The following is an 18622-nucleotide window of genomic DNA, read 5'->3' on the forward strand; positions in this document are numbered from 1 at the left end:
TAATTCCTGGAGACTCCAGGCCAATCCTGGAGGCTTGGCAACCTTACCTGTAGCATCCACTAGTAACCCAGGGATGGGGCCCAAAATCCAAGTCTTATCAGCTCCTCCTGCACACTGGAAAGAAGTGTTAATCTTTAAGTTGCCACCAGACTCCTTGTTGTTTTTACTGGAAAGAAGGACTCAAGTCTTTTCCAAATCTTGGCACAGGCTGATAAAGGTCAATGCACAAGAACAAATCAGTACTTTGCACTTACAGAGTGTGTTTTGCATCTTAAAATTCTTTAGAAATTATAGGCATGAACAGCACTCTATGTATTCCATGATTCTATAGCCATCAAATCCAGCCTGCTGCAGAACTGTGCTTCATTTTGAGAAAAATATTTTTTAGCATGCATGGTAGAATAGGCTTGTTCCTATGGTAGTGGATGGATGTAGTTGCAAAAGCAGTACGAATTCAGAGTTCAGAAGTGGAGGTACTATAGTAACATAAAAAAAAAATTTTAAGGTAAAATTAATAGTCAACATTTTATTAGGCCTATCATCGTGGGTCTATTCTATCACATTCAATAGACTGCAGGTAGAATACAAACTTTAAAGCTTTATTATTTTATGTGACTCCGTATATATTATTGCTATTAGCTATATTTTAAATTTGAAAAAGTGGTTCCAGCAAAGGAAAGATACCTTCAAATATTTTGGCTAGCATTTCAGGACTCATGAAGGTGCTGAATGTCTACTTTCTGCAAGTCTTGAGTGGGAGGAAAGGACACTCTATAAATAAGTTTATAATATAAAAAAAGACAATGAGCAGGTGTAGATTTATCTGTTTCTAAGACAGATAAACTTTACTTCTCACACAAAGACTATTTTTGTATGTCAGTGTATGCAAGCATGATTTTCATTTATTTATTTTAATTAGAACTAAACTGGAATGTTTTTAACCCAAGAGACTCATTCCCTCACTGCTGTTGTAAATATAGCAGCTAGGGACAGGGATGGGCTGGGAGGGAGGGTACTTTGGAACAGAAGCCCCTTTCCAACTCAAAGCAGAAGCAGATGGTTTTCTCCACAGTGACTGAAGATGAGGACAGCAGTAGCAAAATCTGTGCTGCTGCAGTACTCAGAACTGACTCCTCTGGGCTGCTTTGGGTACTTAGACGCACACAAAAGACCTCCAAAGTTTCAATGTAGCACTTTGGTCGTTAGAGTAATTATCTCCCTGCACAGAGATAAAGAGTTGTTTGCAATGTTATTAAGTCACACATCCCCAAGGAGAAATTCAACACTTTGAAGGAGCTAAAAGAAAGAAGAGTTCAGCATTCACACAGAAGTACTGTTGTGGTTTCTATCAAACAGCATCTTTAGGAAAAGATAGGATTTGATTGAGGGAATGGAAACATGGGAATACTACACACTGTAGAGCAGATTTTCAACTGGTGTAAGTAGACCTCTCTATTGATTTCATTAGAGTTACATCAGCTTCCATCAGCTGAGAATCTGGCCCTGTCTCCTTAAACAGCACATACTAGTAGAGCAAATCTGGAGTATAATACTAGCTTTACCACTGATTCACTATATAGTCCTGGGCAACTCACTTAAGTTCTATGCCTCAGTTTACTTATCTGTAAAATGAAACTAATAATTGTATTTAACTATTTCATGTCATGTTAGTTAATATTTGTAAATACTTTGCTATCCTTATTAAAAGGCGCATTATAGATGCAAAATATCTGTCCAATAATATTGATATAAACATGCCACCTTCCTAAGAGGAGGGAGAAATAAAATGTATTTAAAAATCTTTATCTGAAGTACTAGTTGATCTATTTCTTCTCTTTTTCTAATTTGCCATCCCCCTCCTATATTTTATCTGAATTAAATTATAACATCATCAAGCCACTAACTGACTTATTTGTTCTATGAAGAGTCATGCACACAAATGGGGCTGCATAAACAATATTAAGATATGCTGGATAATAGTCCACGTTTTCCTAATCATGTATGGTCAATTTTGTATCGTTAGGTAGTTTTGAGTTGAATTTAAAAAATACAATTTGAAAACAAAGCCTCTTGAAACATGCAAGAAACAAAACAAAAAAAGCCCAAAGATTTTGTGAAATACTGGTGCTGGAGATAGTACAGTGATGAAAGCTGTCTAAAATAGAATGTATCTGAGCAACTTCCAGAAATGCATTAAGGAACATGATTAGCATCTGTCACATGTGCTCTTTCTTTCTCTTCCTCTCCCAAGAGGGAAACTGTACGGGATTTTTTATTTTTAATGTAATATCTTATATGTACACAGTACACTATGCTTTGTGCTAGCAAAGGCAAGGTCAAAGAAACACATCTTGCATTTAGAGCAGAAGGGAGTGAGGTCTGTGGTGATTCTAAGGCTCAACATTGTATAATAAAAACATCAAGAGTTAAGAGAATGTTGATAATCCAATTTAAAAATTAACCAGTCTTCGGAAAGGAGATAATGGGGGAAATGTTCAACATTGCACAAGATTGAAGCCAATGAAACTGATAGGAGTTGGCAGTTGAAACCCAGTGCAGTACCTTAACATTTTACTCATTTATCCCTACATATTATACCCCCTTCACTTTTCACTTGGCTCCAAATCACCATCTAAATATCAAGCCAAGAAAGTGGAGGAGGAATATCTTGTTTTCCCTGTAGGCAGAGGTGTTTGTTTCAATAATAATAATGATTTGCGCAGAAGGAACAAAAAGCAAATCCTTCTTTCCCCAACATTGTTTGCATTTCTAAACTGTTCCAGTTTATGCTCCCCTTTCCCTTACAAGATAAAACATTCCCCTGTTGAATAAGAAATGTCAACAGATTACATACAGGCTATCCTGAGGAATCTCTCCATTGAATGATTTTGAAGAAAATGGTACATTTTGAAAGTAATTCTAAAAACGCAGAGAAGGCATCCAGAGGATACCAGCAAGAGCATAACAAACACAGCTTGGGAGGTGAACAACATGACCCATCATCTCTTCCAGTAGCACCATTAAATGTTTAAGAACAAGAGATGAAAAATTACCCAGATGTAACCAATTTATGATTGTGAACCAGAGTTGCAATAACTGGCCCTCCCTTCAAGTGCTACAGCTGACCATTCTCTCCTCAGCACTGCCTCTCCCATCACTCAAATATCAAGTCTCACATCTTCAAATCTGTCTCAGTAATTTTTAATGCCCTAATAATCATAAAATATATGAACCACCAAATAGAATTGCCTCCCATCTTTATTCCCCTCCAGTTCCCAAACTGCTTCCCTTCAAGAATTCATATTTTTTTGTTTACAATAGCACTAATACACCCTGCACCAACACCACTTTTTATCCTTTACTCTAGACACATCCTAAGTGGCTATTAGAGAATATGAGGGGATGTCTATACAGCAATGTTATACCTGTATAAACATGAATTTAAAACAATATAGTTATACCAGTATAACTCCCCAGGTTGACACTCTTATTCAGGTATAAGAATGCCTTTTCTTGGTTTAGCTTACATTGCTTTGGAAGGGGTTTAAGCTAAACTGAAAAGGCACTCTTATTCCAGAATTTATGTAACTGTATCGGTTTAACTATACCGTTTTATTATCCCAGTATAACCAGTAAAACTTCCTGTGTCAAGAAAAGCCCTGAGACAAGTGAGGGAAAGGGAGTCTAATTAGTTGTTTTTCCTCCCAAATTACAAAGTGGAAAAAATAAGAAGAGTAACTTAAAGTGCCCACCTTCCATCTTAATTTACACCTTCTTCTGGCTGCTCAGTATGCAAAGTGACACTAATTTAGACACCCACTTAACTACCTGTAATTTACACTAATTTACCCACCTCTAAATTTTATCCAGTTACTTTTGTTTCACCATCTTTTTGAATGAAAATCTTTCAGATACTTTTTGGGCACATGCAAATGACTATCTAGATAACACAATGTATTCTGCTAATTGAGGTACATGGGTCACATGCCAAGTAGCCAAAGCTACAGCAGTTCAAGTGATTATTGTAATAGTCCATCTGAAGCATATGTCAGGTCATATAAACTTATGACAGATTTATGCCAACAGTCCCCCTGCCTCCTTGATACAGGGAATGCAATCATTGCTACAGAATAATTAAAGAGATCACAACATTAGAAACAATTAAAAGGACTAGTAATAATACAGATAAAATATTATAAGATTAAATTTGTGCACACAAGAAGTACCTTGATGCAGACTTTGTTCCTAGTGGAATGAGGATATGGCCAGTGGCTATTTGACAGCCCCAGTCAACAAGGGAAAATACATTGTTATTAAAAGATTACCAGAATCCCTCCTCACTAATTTATTTTTCTACTAAATGATTTAAAACATTTTCTCTGTAAAATATATCTTTTGCACAGTAATAAAAATGCTGTGTTTTTTAGAGAGTTAAGGTTATGATAAGAAAAGCAAAAGACAACTGAAAAGTAACAATGGCTTAGTTAAAAGTATACCACTCCTATTTACACAGATTTTTTTCTGATTTAGTTTCAATATCTTAAAATATATATATTAAAATATAAGGCAGAATTTCTACCAATCTATAGACATTTATAAAGTGCTCCCCACTGTACTTTTTCAATCACTGATCCTGCAATTGGACCCCCATGCAAAAGGGTCTTCCCATGCTGAACTGAGTGCAGGATTTGGGCCTAACTTTGTACCTTCCTAGTAATCTACAGTTTGCATCATGAACACCATCACCAATGGCTAACATTTAATTTCAGTTCAAGCTCTCTTCTAATTTTTCCAAGTATTTCATTTCACATTCATTTTATTTGAAAAACTGAGAGTTTATAGGATTGGATATATTGCCAGCTAGCTGGGGTATGAGGTGCAGATTGAGCACTAAAGCCCCAGCCACAGAGCTGGTAATTATTGTAATTGGTCCATTTGAAGCACAATATATCAAGTGGTACAGAGAGTTCAAATTCATACCAGTCAGTCTCCAGTTGGCACAGGCAGTACTATCAGGAGGATACAGAGATCTCAACAGGATTTATTATTGGCATCTGCTCAACAGTTCTCTTTTCCAAATGGCTTCAAAGGGGGTTGAGTGGAAGCTAAATTTTAACAATGTAAGGTACCTAAAATGGATGGATCCCCACAGCCACATAGTCTGCAATAGTAATTACTATCAAGCAATTTAAACAAGAGGGATTAAAAATATTATTACTGTAAATAAATGTCTATCAGGCTTTAACAAATATGCCCTGACCACTACAAAGTTACCAAAACATTTACTATGAGCAGTACTACTATAAGTATGTGCAGCACTCCAGAGGACAAGGTACAGTAGAGTATTTACATAATGTGTGTTCTTCTGTAAACAATTAAATCAAGTTACTGGAATCCTGGCATACATACTGAATGTACAGTACCAAAACTGCCTAGCAAATAGGTTATGGGAATAAGAGAACAATAACTTGCTTTTTAATGAAAAAAATAAACTCACAGGAGGTAGGATTGGGGGAGCTGTTTAGGTCCAACTAAATATCTGTTCTAATGCATTTCTACGGTACTGTCACTATGGTTTGAAGGCACTATACACAGTAATTAAGATTTTCATTAAGCGTTTTTCACTCTGGATTCTGCTCTTCAACTCCTCACCTACCTTAAGCTGCTTTTTCATTAATACCTCCTCAGGTTTGGGTATTACAGGACTACTTTCACAAGATGGTGAATTTTATATTGTGGTCTGATTTCCATTGGTGGGTCAGGTTTTAGTAGAGGACCCTGTTAAACTATGTGGGTACAATATAGTGCAGTAAAAAGAAGGTAATCTGAGAATTCCTGTATTGTTAGGCCCTGCTCCTGCAAAGACTTAAACATGCAGGTGAGTAGTCCTTTTGAAGTCCCTGGGACTATACATGTGTGCAAAGTTACACGTGCTTCAGGGTCTCAATTAGTTTCATATTGTTTAATGGAAAAAATAAAGGAAGACTACTACCTATTTAGGCATAAGTCTTATGAGTCTCTTAGGTAAGGAATCTCACAATAGGACATTTCTGCACTTCTCAAAAAAGCACTTGTATTCTCACAGGTCAAAGTATTAGGGGAAAAGAAATGAACAGTCTCAGCTGAATGAGGGAGCGAGGATGTTCTTTGAATCTACAGCAGGGAAGGGAGAGTAATGGGTTTGCAAATAACCATAAAATTTACCATTATAGGCCTGCTCCTGCAGCCTTTACTCACATTAAGGTCCCAGTGACTTCATATGCTGCAGGACTGGGTCCTATGTCCTTGTGTTCTAAAGGCCCACATGCTTATCATAAGAACCCTTCTGGTAACCACCAAACAGTGTAATTTGAAATATCTTTATTTGCAGCAACATGACACAGCAAGATTTGTTAGGTTATTGGCTAACAAAGCTTTGTTTCAGCTACAAATAATCTAATTAAAGGAACAGTAAATCAAATTACAATAAGGCCAGGTTGCCTTTATACACAAGACCTACAGAGCATTACAAAGAAAGGTTTGGTTTACCAAAAGAAAAAGCGTATGATGTAACAATGATTGAGTAAAGAGAAAAATCATTCAGGATTTTTTAGTATTTATATATGTTATCAAGTAAATTAAAAATCTAATCAGTAGGTCTGATATCAGAAATTTGCTATGATGAGTCATGAAAAAACATTTTTATATGGCAACAACATACAGAAGATCCTGTGCTTTGCATGGTAACAAACTACCTTCTAGGAGGCCACATTCACAAGTTACTGCATGTCAGACAAAGAAACTGATTTGTTTGGTGCAATAAATGATGGCAGACCTTTAGATATTTGAGGTGTAACAGATGGTTCTCTAGGAAGAGCACACAGACTGGCAGACAGTACACTTCATTAGAATGGCTTGGAATGTCTTCAGCAATTACACACTGAATGCTTTAGAAAAAAAGAACTGTCATCTCTATGATTCTCTCAGTGCAAACAATGTTCCTTTCCCTGTTCTGAGTCTAAAGAATGATATCTTCTCATAACACACAAACTACTGACAAAGTGAGTCAATAAGCTGGAAGGGGGAGTTAGGGGATACCTTCAGCCCTTCAATGATTATAGGAAGCAAGGCTCCAGGCTGATGCTCTCCAAAGATATTGTTATCTGTGGAAGGAGGAACAAAAAGGAAAAATCTTAACATTTAGAGAAAACAAGTTTTGACATGTAACTGTGAGAGTACTTTATCTACAACTATCTATACTACAGAAATGTAACTTTTGGAGGAGACAGAAGTGTAAAAACAATCCTCTTCAGCCTCTTAGGAGCTGGGAGTGCTGCTGAGGCAGTGTGCTGAGCCCTTAGGGTAAGCAGTGGAGGGGAAAGGGAGTACATTACTCAACAGTAACCCCCCTCTGGCAGATTAAGAGGCATTACTATTGGGCTCTGAAGAGTCCTATTAATCTGGAACATTATGGCTACATGCCTTGAGGGCAGGGTACAGAAAAAAGGAGTTCTTCAGGAGTATGACAGGGATTCTCCCTCCCCTGCTTGCGACATGACTTGCTATTGTAGCTATTAACCGTTCACAAGCACAGATAAAATAAGAAATAAAACAGTAATAGATATGCTGATGTTGGTATTATAAGTAAGGTTTAAACAAACATCTCTTCTCTCTCCAAAATAGTCATTTCTGAGGTCAGACCTTATCAATCAAATTTCACCCTGGATAGAATCTTATATAGCAGAGTAAATACCAACCAAAATGTGTCCTTTTAACCAATTGTAACTTAAACATTGAGGAATCATAACTGCATTACTGCCCCTCCAATTAGCAGCAGCTTTCTTTATGTATGCTTATGAAGCGTAAACTGTTCACTTGTCATTACAAAGACCTTCTGTAGAGGACTTAAAAAAAACAGCAACAGCAATTAAGATGATGACAGCAGAGGTGGATTAGGCACATTATGTCAGAAAATACCCAGCTGTTTCCTTTTCAGCAAAGGACACATCAGGCATCTGAAATGCTGTGGGCAAATTTTGCCAGTCCACATAGCACTGGTGATTATTTTAGGTATGGTAGGGACTCCCAAGATGGGGCTACGGATAAGAGAAAGTAAAAAGAATACCAGAGAGTGAATGATTTTCTTTTAAAATCACCAACAATCCCTTCTGTGATACAAAACTCTTTTTTTTACCAAGAGTACAGATATAATGCTTTAGTTTGGATGCTTTCAGATGAATTGAAAGGATGAAGAACATCTGAGGAAATAAGATAAATTTGATTATTGGTACAGTATGAAGGACAATGGCAAACACTACAAACACGTTGAAGCAGACACTCAGGTGAAGAAACTGTCTCTCTTTACAGTCCTCCTAAAAATACATCATTGGAGGAACTGTATGACTAGATCATCAAAAAGATTTCCTTCACCTATAAGTTATTGTTTCTGATAAAAGGCAAATGTATCAAGTGTTGTTATAGATGGGAATTGTCTATTTGCCATTTTTTGTCCATCATAATAATTTGATTATCCACAATCTCTTATGCAAACACAGGAATGCAGAAAACATGCCATCTGTTAAATGCATTGTGTGGACACTTAACTCTGCTTTCAATTTAGAAAGAGCTGCAGATGCACAAGCTCAAACATCAGATACTTACCAAATTATTTTTCATTGTTGATCACAAAACATCTGCGGCATATAGCCCGTAGCAGTCCCATAACCATAGGTTTCCTTTCATCTAAGTGTGTCTGGTTTGGAGGAGTGAAGCACATTCCTGGTGCAGCCACATACAGCTTACACAGCTATGCAACTCCTCTCCTATCCCAGGGAGAAGTCAGACTTCAGCAAGTTCTTCTGTCATATACTGAACTCAAGATTTTGGGGCAGATTTCAGGTGAGGCTCTGAACAAGAACAGCACCATCACCACCTCAACATCCTCACAGCCCTGTCAGTTCTAGCTGGCAGCCAGCTAAGGGAACCTGAAAAGGATTGTGCCTCACACAAAACTCCTTATAGTTATGCAAGCAGAGCTGAGAATTTGGCTCTATATGGATGAATAATTAAGTATCATTAAGCCACTAAGATGTTTGCAATGTGGCAAAGGAATGAAGAGATGGCCATTCTGTATTTGACACCTACAGAGTTGCAAGTGATAGAAAACCAATGCATCATACTGCAACTATTTCAGGAGGCCACAGCACATGGAAGCTGAGCTGCAACAATGCTGTCCCGGGTAACCTAATTTTACTAAGATTTCCTAATGGATAAGACAATAAGGTACAAAGAGACTTTTTAATCAACTGTTATTGCTGTCAGTATAATAGCTGTTGAAAATGAACTTTCACATTTATAATCAGGAAAACAACAAAAGTACATTTTGAATCAGCAGTAAATGAAACAACTTTAATGTAAAGATATATACAATTTATACCCCATACATGCAGGAAGAAATGCTTTTTGTACAAAAGATTCTTAATTCTATTATTTTTATATTTTTTAAAATCAGTAAGTTATAAAATGGAGGCAAAATACACATAATGTATACTTAGTTTTAGGTAGAGCTTGAAAATATGTTTGATCCAGTTCAAGAATTTGATCATTCTGATACCCAATATTCTTCACCTTTGAAGGGAAAGCTCATAGATGACCATAACCTGCATTCAAGAGGACTGTTTCCTGTAATAAAATAAAACATTGGTTGACCTAGATGCACAGACTTGAATATTTTGTAGATAAGAGGTTTGAGACATTTCCTCTTAATTTTTTTCCCTTAAAAGTATTCTATATTAAAATATTTGATGAAAGAAACATTACTTGAGGACACCACTCCTTCCTAATATTACTTAGGGATATACAGAAATGAAGGTTGATTGGCTACAGCAAAGATAGACTGTTCGGCTACTTCAATCACTTCAGTTCCATGCTCTCATGCCCACTTTGTTTAAGACTGATCCCTTATGGCAATTAAGTTGACAAAGAAAATAAGAGCATTTGAACTCACTGGATTATTGAAGATATAAACTAATGCAAATAAACCTGAGTAACTCACTTACTCCATGGCAACCTAACTGTAGACTACTGGTAACTGAATATTGTTCTACATTTACTAGATTATAAGGAGCTTTCTAGGCATTCTTACCAAATCTTTTTCGTATTTGATTTGAAGGTGGGAGAAAACGTGGCACAATAAGGACATGAAATTAAGAATTTCTATGCCAGAATAGACCTATAGACCATTTAGTGTGATATTCCATCTCAAAAAGTGGCTACTGACAGACGCTTCAGAAAATTGCAGAATAAACACACAACATGCTCCTATTTGTAAAATATGAAAGATTTATTAGAATTAATCTTCCTGCTTAGGCATCACATACAGAAGAAACTCCACTCAGAAAAGTAAACCAATCTTTTCCTTATAACACTTGGTTCAATCAGAGTTTGAACCTGATTAATTGTATCAGCATATGCTTTCACAAAGAACAAAATATGTATGTGGAAAGAGAGAAATAGCAGGGTCCCCACAGGATCTGTACTGGGACCAGTGTTATTAACATACTCATAAATTATCTGGAAAAAGGGATAAACAGTGAGGTGGAAAAATTTACAGATGATACAAGCACTTTGGAGGATTGAAATAGAATTCAAAATGACCTTGACAAATTGGAGAAATGCTCTGAAATCAGCAAGATGAAATTCAGTAAAGATAAGTAAAAAGCACTTCATTTAGGAAGGAAAAAAATCAAATGCACAAATATACAATGGGGAATAAGGACTGCTGAAAAGGATCTGGGAGTTATAATGGATCACAAACTGAATACAAGTCAAGAATGGGATGCAACTGTGAAAAACACTAATATAATTCTGTGGTGTATTAACAGGAGTGTCATATGTATGACAAGGGAGGTAACTGTCCTACTCTATCTTGCGCTGGGGAGGCCTCAGTTGGAGTACTCTGTCCAATTCTGAGAGCCACACTTTAGGAAAGATGTGGACAAATTGGAGAGACTCCAGAATGGAGCAACACACATGATAAAAGGTTTAGAAAATCTTCTCTTTGAGGAAAGGTTTAAAAAACTGGGCATGTTTAATCTGGAAAAAAGAAGATTGAAGGGAGACCTGATAACTGTCTTCAAATATGTTAAGGGCTGTTATAAAGAGAAATGTGGTCAATTGTTCTCCATGTCCACTGAAAGTAGTAGAGAAAATAATGGGCTTACACTGCAGCAAGGGAGGTTTAATTCAGCTCTAAGGAAAAGGGAGGCGATTCCTCTCGTGGGAGGAGCACAGTGGTGAAGGCTCTCTGTAAACGCTGGCCATCACGGGGAGGTTCCTCGGGTGCCGGGAGCCCGGTGGGGGAGACTCCCGGGGGTTGCAGCTGCGAGCCGGCAGCTGGGGGTTCCTGCGGCAGCTGGAGCACTGCAGGGCGGTCTTCCGTTGCCTGGGGAGCCGGGCGCAAGCCCTTCTCCCTGGTAGTGTTCTCGCGGGCTGGTCTCGTGGTGTGGGAGCTACTTGTAGCAGCATCTCCGGGGAGATCCTTTTTGGTCTCCTTCTGCCCCTTAAATTTAAGGACCTGCCGTGTCCGTGGGACAACCAGAGCACCACTCGGTACCCTCTGAAGGCTGATCACCGGGAGCTTGTGTCGAATGGTGCGGCGTACAGGGGAGGAAGGCGGTGCCTTCAGCTGCGTTTTAGGAGCAGCAGGGTGCATCCCTGATCACCATTAAAGTAGCAGATACAGTGTATAAGGGTACTTAAGCCTTGGAATAGGTTTCCAAAGGAGGTTGTGGAATCCCCATCATTGGAGAATTTTAAGACTAAATTGGACAAATACCTGTCATGGATGGTCAAGGTTTACTTGGTCCTGGCTCAGCAGGGGGCTGGAGTTGATAAGTTCTTGAGGGCCCTTCCGGTCTTACATTTCTATGATTCTATGAAGCGTTTATACTTGATGTTATTTTCTACAAGTCATGAAAAACAGAAATTGCAGTCAATTAACACTGCAAGGGAAGTGCTTTAGAGACTAAAAAGTAACCAAGCCGAAGCCGAACAAAAACTTGAATTGGGTCTTTTCTGCCTGGCAGTGACAGTAGAGTGTTTATGACTCTCAGAAACCTAAGTGCCAAATGACTGAATTTAAAAGTCAGTTTATATGCAAAACATGTATTTATAAGCAACCTTACTGACCCAAGGACACCTCCAAAAATGCTGAAGGACAGAAGACTGGATGATCTATTTGAGACACTTTAAATGAGTAGCTTTCTTTTACCTTCATAACATCTTTTTCTACTCTGTTATGTAAGTCCTAGATCTGAGAGTCAAAATCTGTAAATGTGTCAGCTTGCACTGATTCATGTTACTGCAGATCTTCCTGCCACATTACAAGAATCAAAAGATCTCTTTGTCTTTTGGAATTACCTTCCTAAATACCCACTGCTTTTTGTATGTGTGTGGTAATAGTAAGCATTGTTTCAAAAGAGGAAATTTTATTTAGCCACCATGAGGACCTGGTAGCTGGTCACAATGCATTTAACATTACAAATTGGTAAAACTACCAGTACCAGCAAAGCCAAACACAGATTATAGAGATGGAAACAAATCAAGTACAAATAGACTGTGTGCCAGGTTGAAAGCATATAGACCCATTTAGGGTGTACATTTTGGAGGAACAGTCTTAGTACACAAATATGAGTTTAAAATCAGATGAGAACGGCCTTCACTCAAAGTGTCTTTGTGGGCAAAGGGGTTTCACCTGGTCTCATGACTAGTGAAAATGTTGGAGTTCTGCTTGGAGACACCCAATTTGTGCCAAGTTTCCAGAGTGCTAGACTTTAGGAAGGAAGATTTTCTCTGAATGTTACAGAATAAGGTAGTACTAGGCACCTATGACATGGACTGACAGGGATGGGTTAATACTTCCACTTTCAGAGAAAGAAAGAGCACTGATGCTTGCTCCAAGTTCCTGGATTAGAACATAAGAACGGCCATACTAGGTCAAACCAAAGGTCCATCCAGCCCAGTATCCTGCCTTCTGACAGTGGCCAATTCCAGATGCTCCAGGGGCAATGAACTGAACAGGTAATCATCAAGTGATCCAAGTTGTACCAACATAAGTTTGTAGTGCAAACCAGGGCTCAGAAACAGCACCAATAGCCATAGTTGCGACCCAAGCTACTAAGAGGATAAATAAAACTTTTAACACGTATTGAGAGAGAACTCAAAGTGTTTTAAGCAACAGGAAATTATGCGTATCACAAATGAATTCTTGTTACTACAGAAGGGCTGGACCAACTGTGATGAGTTTAGAGTGACCAGATGAGACATATGAAATATCGGGACACGGGGGGAGAAGTGGGGGGGTCACCAGCGGAGAAATAAAAAAAAAAAAGAGCCGCCGGAGCATAGGAAAAATTGGTGGGGGCTCCCCACCGCACCAACTCAAGCCTGGGAGGGAGGGGGAAGAGGAGGAATGTGGCATGCTTGGACAAGAGGTGGGGCCAGGGCGGGGATTTGGGGAGGGATCCAATGGGGCTGTGAGGGGGCGGAGTCAGGGCAGGGCCGGGGCTGAGTTGGAGGCACAAGCCCCCTCCACCTGTGCACCAGAGTGCAAAATATCAGGACAATTCGCGTTCCGACCTGTGGGACAAACAAGTAAATATCGGGACAGTCACAATAAAATCGAGAAGTCTGGTCACTCTAGGTGAGTTAAATAATTCCTCCAGCACACTAAAAGACAGCTATGCTTTGGGAAGTTGGGGCTAGCTAATATTAAGAGTCAGGCTTTCCCTGTAATGAGAATGTAACAACACAGAAAAAGGCTTGTTTTATCTACACATTTTGGTAAAAAGATATCTCTTTTTACTTAAGTTTCATTTGGTACCAGCCTGAGGAAAGCCTTCTTAACTATTAAGTTTCAAACACAGGTTGTGGGGAGTTTTTGTTTGATTTGACAGAGTTCTGAAAAGTCCAGATACATCAATCACCTTTCATACTTGACTGTGGCTTACCTGACAAAGAGCCACAACAATTTTGTCTGACAAGGTTTAAAACAAAGAAAATATTCCCTGTGTAGATGATTTTTTTCAAAAGTTGAAGGGAAACACACTGATTTATTTACGTATGGATCAGAGGTGCTTAGAGTGCTTGGGGAGATGCCTCTAATTTTACAAATCGAAATAAATAATAAATAACTGGAGGTTACATGTTAATTTATAGCAAAAACTTAGAACGTTCATGCTTACCACAAGACTGTAAAAAGCGTTTCCCATTGCTTCTTTGTAGAAATACTCTTGTTGATAATATTCAGGGCTATGTCGTCCCAATTTTCTTATTTTTTTATCCATACTGTGCAGAACTAGCTGTGACAGCTCCTGGCCTCTCTTGTTTGCTTGAGTGTCCACAAATTTCTTTGTGTTGGCAACAGTTAGAAGGTTGTTTAGAACCTTAATTTTAAAGAGGTACAGTTTTAAAAATTTGATATAAAGCATTAGATCAAAGCTATTAAAACATGAACTGGATTAATACTTTCAGAACTAATTATTTCCTCCCCCGCCCCCTTGAAAAATTATTTGGGAGAAAGGGACATTGACAATGTTTTTTGTTTGTTTGGGAAGGAGGGGGCAAATTTTTAAGAAAAATCAGTGTCTTACAACTCTTTAATTAGTATGGGCTTGAAAATATTAAATTCCATTTCTGCACTTCTATTAATATTTTTACAAGAATTATTTCAGTGGGGAAGAAACTCATTGTTTCTCCTACACAGTCAGTAAAGCTGTCAATGCACAAAATAATCAAACTAGAGTTTCAATATTAGTTAGACTAGAGATTACTTGTAATATAGAAAATACATAATTTTCAGATAAAGTGATTTTCAAATTGATTGTGTCGCTTTAATTTTATAAATGTAACATCTAAAAAGTGTCTGTTTTACCATAACTTTATCAAGATTAAGCAAGCATCACTCTATTTAGGTCTAAAATGTAAATTTGCATTTCTGAAAAAGCATGCCCCAATCCCAGCTTGACTTTCACATATTAAGTACCTACAATTTAGGCATTGTATTTGCATGACACCAGTATAGCCTGGGCAAGCACACAACTGGGAGAGGTTTCTGGTGGAGACTGAAAAAGCTTCTGTATATACAGGCCATGTCTACATCTAAAATTTTGCAGCGCTGGTTGTTACAGCTGTATTAGTACAGCTGTATAGGGCCAGCGCTGCAGAGTGGCCACACTTACAGCAACCAGCGCTGCAAGTGGTGTTAGATGTGGCCACACTGCAGCGCTGTTGGGCGGCTTCAAGGGAGGTTCGGGGAACGCGAGAGCAAACCACGGGGAAGCTGGTCTCCTTTCCCGGTTTGCTCTCTCGTTCCCCGAACCCCCGAGCAAGCAGGTCTCCTTCCCTGCGGTTTGCAGGGTGGTTCGGCGAACGCGAGAGCAAACCGGGAAAGGAGACCAGCTTCGCCGCGGTTTGCTCTCGCGTTCCTCGAACAAGCAGGTCTCCTTCCCTGCGGTTTGCAGGGTGGTTCGGCGAACGCGAGAGCAAACCGGGAAAGGAGACCAGCTTCGCCGCGGTTTGCTCTCGCGTTCCCCGAACAAGCAGGTCTCCTTCCCTGCGGTTTGCAGGGTGGTTCGGGGAACGCGAGAGCAAACCGCGGCGAAGCTGGTCTCCTTCCCCGGTTTGCTCTCGCGTTCGCCGAACCACCCAGCAAACCGCAGGGAAGGAGACCTGCTTGCTCGGGGGTTCGGGGAACGCGAGAGCAAACCGGGAAAGGAGACCAGCTTCGCCGCGGTTTGCTCTCGCGTTCCCGGAACCCCCCTGCAAACCGCAGGGAAGGAGACCTGCTTGTTCGGGGAACGCGAGAGCAAACCGGGGAAGGAGACCAGCTTCGCCGCGGTTTGCTCTCGCGTTCCCGGAACCACCCAGCAAACCTCAGGGAAGGAGACCTGCTTGTTCGGGGAACGCGAGAGCAAACCGGGGAAGGAGACCAGCTTCGCCGCGGTTTGCTCTCGCGTTCCCGGAACCCCCCTGCAAACCGCAGGGAAGGAGACCTGCTTGCTCGGGGTTCGGGGAACGCGAGAGCAAACCGGGGAAGGAGACCAGCTTGATTACCAGAGGCTTCCTCAGGTATGCTGGGATACCTGCTTATTCCACGGAGGTCAAGAAAAGCGCTGGTAAGTGTCTATACTTGATTACCAGCGCTGGATCACCAGCGCTGGATCCTCTACACCCGAGACAAAACGGGAGTACGGCCAGCGCTGCAAACAGGGAGTTGCAGCGCTGGTGGTGCCCTGCAGATGTGTACACCTCCTAAGTTGCAGCGCTGTAACTCCCTCACCAGCGCTGCAACTTTCTGATGTAGACAAGCCCTAAGAAAGTTGCACTAGTTTAAGTAAAGCTGTGATTTTTATACTGATTTAGTTAAAACACTACAAAAGTCTGTTTGAATATTCTTATTTTGGCTTAAACCAGGCTTATTTTGGTTTAGGTTAGGTTGATTGGGGATAGATTTAAGATCAAACAAAACAGGGCACACTTAAACCAAAAGGAGTTTCTATGTATAGGCTTGCACGAGTTAAAAACATTTAAAATTAAACTGGTGCAACTTTCTTACATAGCTAAGACCATACACCAGGTCAGATGTGTAATATTGCTTCTTCCAAGCCCCATGTTCGAGGACTGAAAATGGTTAACAACAAAAAGTGAGAAAATAAGAAAAACAACAGTTAACAACAAACAAATAATAGCTGGGGTACGTAATATACAACTTCTACATACTTTACATTCTCTGATACATGTTATTGTTAAACCTGCTTGACAATCTTGTCTTTGCTATGTATTACTACTATTACTCTATATTACTATATATGCATATACAGTAATATTTAGTGTATTTATGTCTTACTATTGTCTAATGTTTGCTACAGAGTGTTAACCTCATGTGCAGAACATAAAGGAAGACACAATCTTAAATTTTGGTTGACATAGTTTTTCTCTGGTGAATTAGCACTGATAAACTTCAGGGGAAAAGCAAGTTTTAAGGAGGGTTTCAAATCAGAATGGGAAGTAGGCTTGTTGATTGATGTACAAGGTTAAGGAGTGAGTTACAGATGTAAGGGACAGAATGAAAGAAATCATGTAGAGTGAAAGGATATATAAGGAATACTTAGAAGGGTAACCTTCAATGAACATAAGCAGTGAGAGGAAGAGTAGGAAGAAATGAGAGCTGAGATGTTCTGAAGAGCTTGGAAGAATGAGAACCTTGAATTTCATGTAAAAGATTAAAGAAAGGCAATTAGACAATTCAAAGAGGGGATGGACATGGTGAGAGAAAGATGATTTTGGCAATACCATTTTGGATAGATTACAGGGGAATGAGATGAGACCAGAGAGGAGGTAACAGTGGTCAAGGTGAAAATTGGTCTAAGTGTGGACTAGGGTTTCAGCAGTAGGAAAGGAGGGCAAGAATGAAATTTAGAGAATGTTGCAGATGAAGAAACCAAAAAAGCTGGCAATAGCTCAGATGTAGGGGTTAAAGAGACAGAAGAATCAAAAGTAACACTGAAGAAGTGATCTGCTAGTGACTCAACCATTATTCTGCTGGGAAAAACGGGATTTCAGTTTTTGTCATAATTAACTTTAGTGTGTGGTAGGATAACTAGAATGAGATGCCAAAAAAGTATGGATACGTAAGACTGAATAGAGAGGGAGTGGATGGGGATGGAAAGGTAGATTTGTTGTCCTCAAGTGGAGAGACAATGAACAAAGACAAAAGAGAAAGAATGTAGTACCCAAGTGATGAACTGTGAGGGGAAAAAAGGGAGTGACTGAAGATGACCTTACAGAGGTCTACGGAGAACAGAAGGAAGGAAATTAAGAGAAGCTTCCAAGAAAGATGATGAAGGAGTACTTAGAGACGTAGAAGAACCAGTATAATATATGAATGATTGATTTAATTTCCATCATATAAACTTGAACTTACAGGTAGCTGATAATGCTCCTCTTCAAAGTAATGACCATCCCAAAACTCAAGAGTAACACTGCCAAAAGTTGGCAAAAGTTTTAATGTCTTTTTCTTTATACCTTCAGCCATAACATCTTTCACTGGCAGAGAGATTACAGACTGGAGAAATTCCTGCAAAATACACAGAAAAAGTCAGATTCCTCAAAAAAAAAAAAAGATTAAACATGAACTGCCTATTTTTTACTCCCATAAACTGTCCATCATTTATCTTCACACTTCAAGCTTCTGTACTGGAAGTTAGGATGTAAGATTTTGCAAAGCATAATGCCATCCTCTGCCTATTTTATGTATTAGTATTCTTGGATAATGAGCATATTTTCTCTTTAGTAATCTCTTTGAATGGTTTTTGGATTATATTTATTTGTTCACGCAACACCATTTACCCAGTAGCTAGCATATTCCTTTATTTTACAGCTTACAAGAAGGACCCTAAAGCCACAACAGTTTGGTGCTATTGCACATACAGGAACCTAAACTAACTTCTGCAATTCTGCGGGTATAGCGATTTACACTTTTGCATCAATAGCAGCAAGAAACAAAACACTGTCTCAAATTTTGAAATCAACAGATTTTATTTAACATCACAGTTATAAATCCAGGGCAATAAAAAAGTGTACT

The 18622-nt window shown here is 39.2% G+C and overlaps 1 protein-coding gene across 4 annotated transcripts in view; it reads right to left on the reverse strand.

Annotated features, from left to right (window-relative positions):
- Positions 1–6345: 6345 nt before the first annotated feature.
- LOC127037307 (uncharacterized) overlaps positions 6346–18622 on the reverse strand; it is a 28237-nt gene continuing 15960 nt past the window's right edge. The window contains exons 5-8 of one of the 4 annotated variants that reach the window (XR_007770324.1): positions 17963–18115; positions 14223–14423; positions 9530–9660; positions 6346–7142 (exon numbers count right to left, since the gene is read on the reverse strand). Coding sequence is in view for 3 of the 4 variants with exons in the window: in XM_050928846.1 (XP_050784803.1) it covers positions 9622–9660; positions 14223–14423; positions 17963–18115 (393 nt within the window). In the remaining variant the exon portion in view is untranslated. Of the gene's footprint in view, positions 7143–9529; positions 9661–11860; positions 11943–14222; positions 14424–17962; positions 18116–18622 lie in introns of those variants that run through there. The other 3 variants (XM_050928846.1, XM_050928848.1, XM_050928849.1) reach the window with 3 other exon arrangements.

This window comes from Gopherus flavomarginatus, chromosome 19 (genome assembly GCF_025201925.1).
Source record: "Gopherus flavomarginatus isolate rGopFla2 chromosome 19, rGopFla2.mat.asm, whole genome shotgun sequence".
NCBI classification, from domain to species: Eukaryota; Metazoa; Chordata; order Testudines; family Testudinidae; genus Gopherus; species Gopherus flavomarginatus.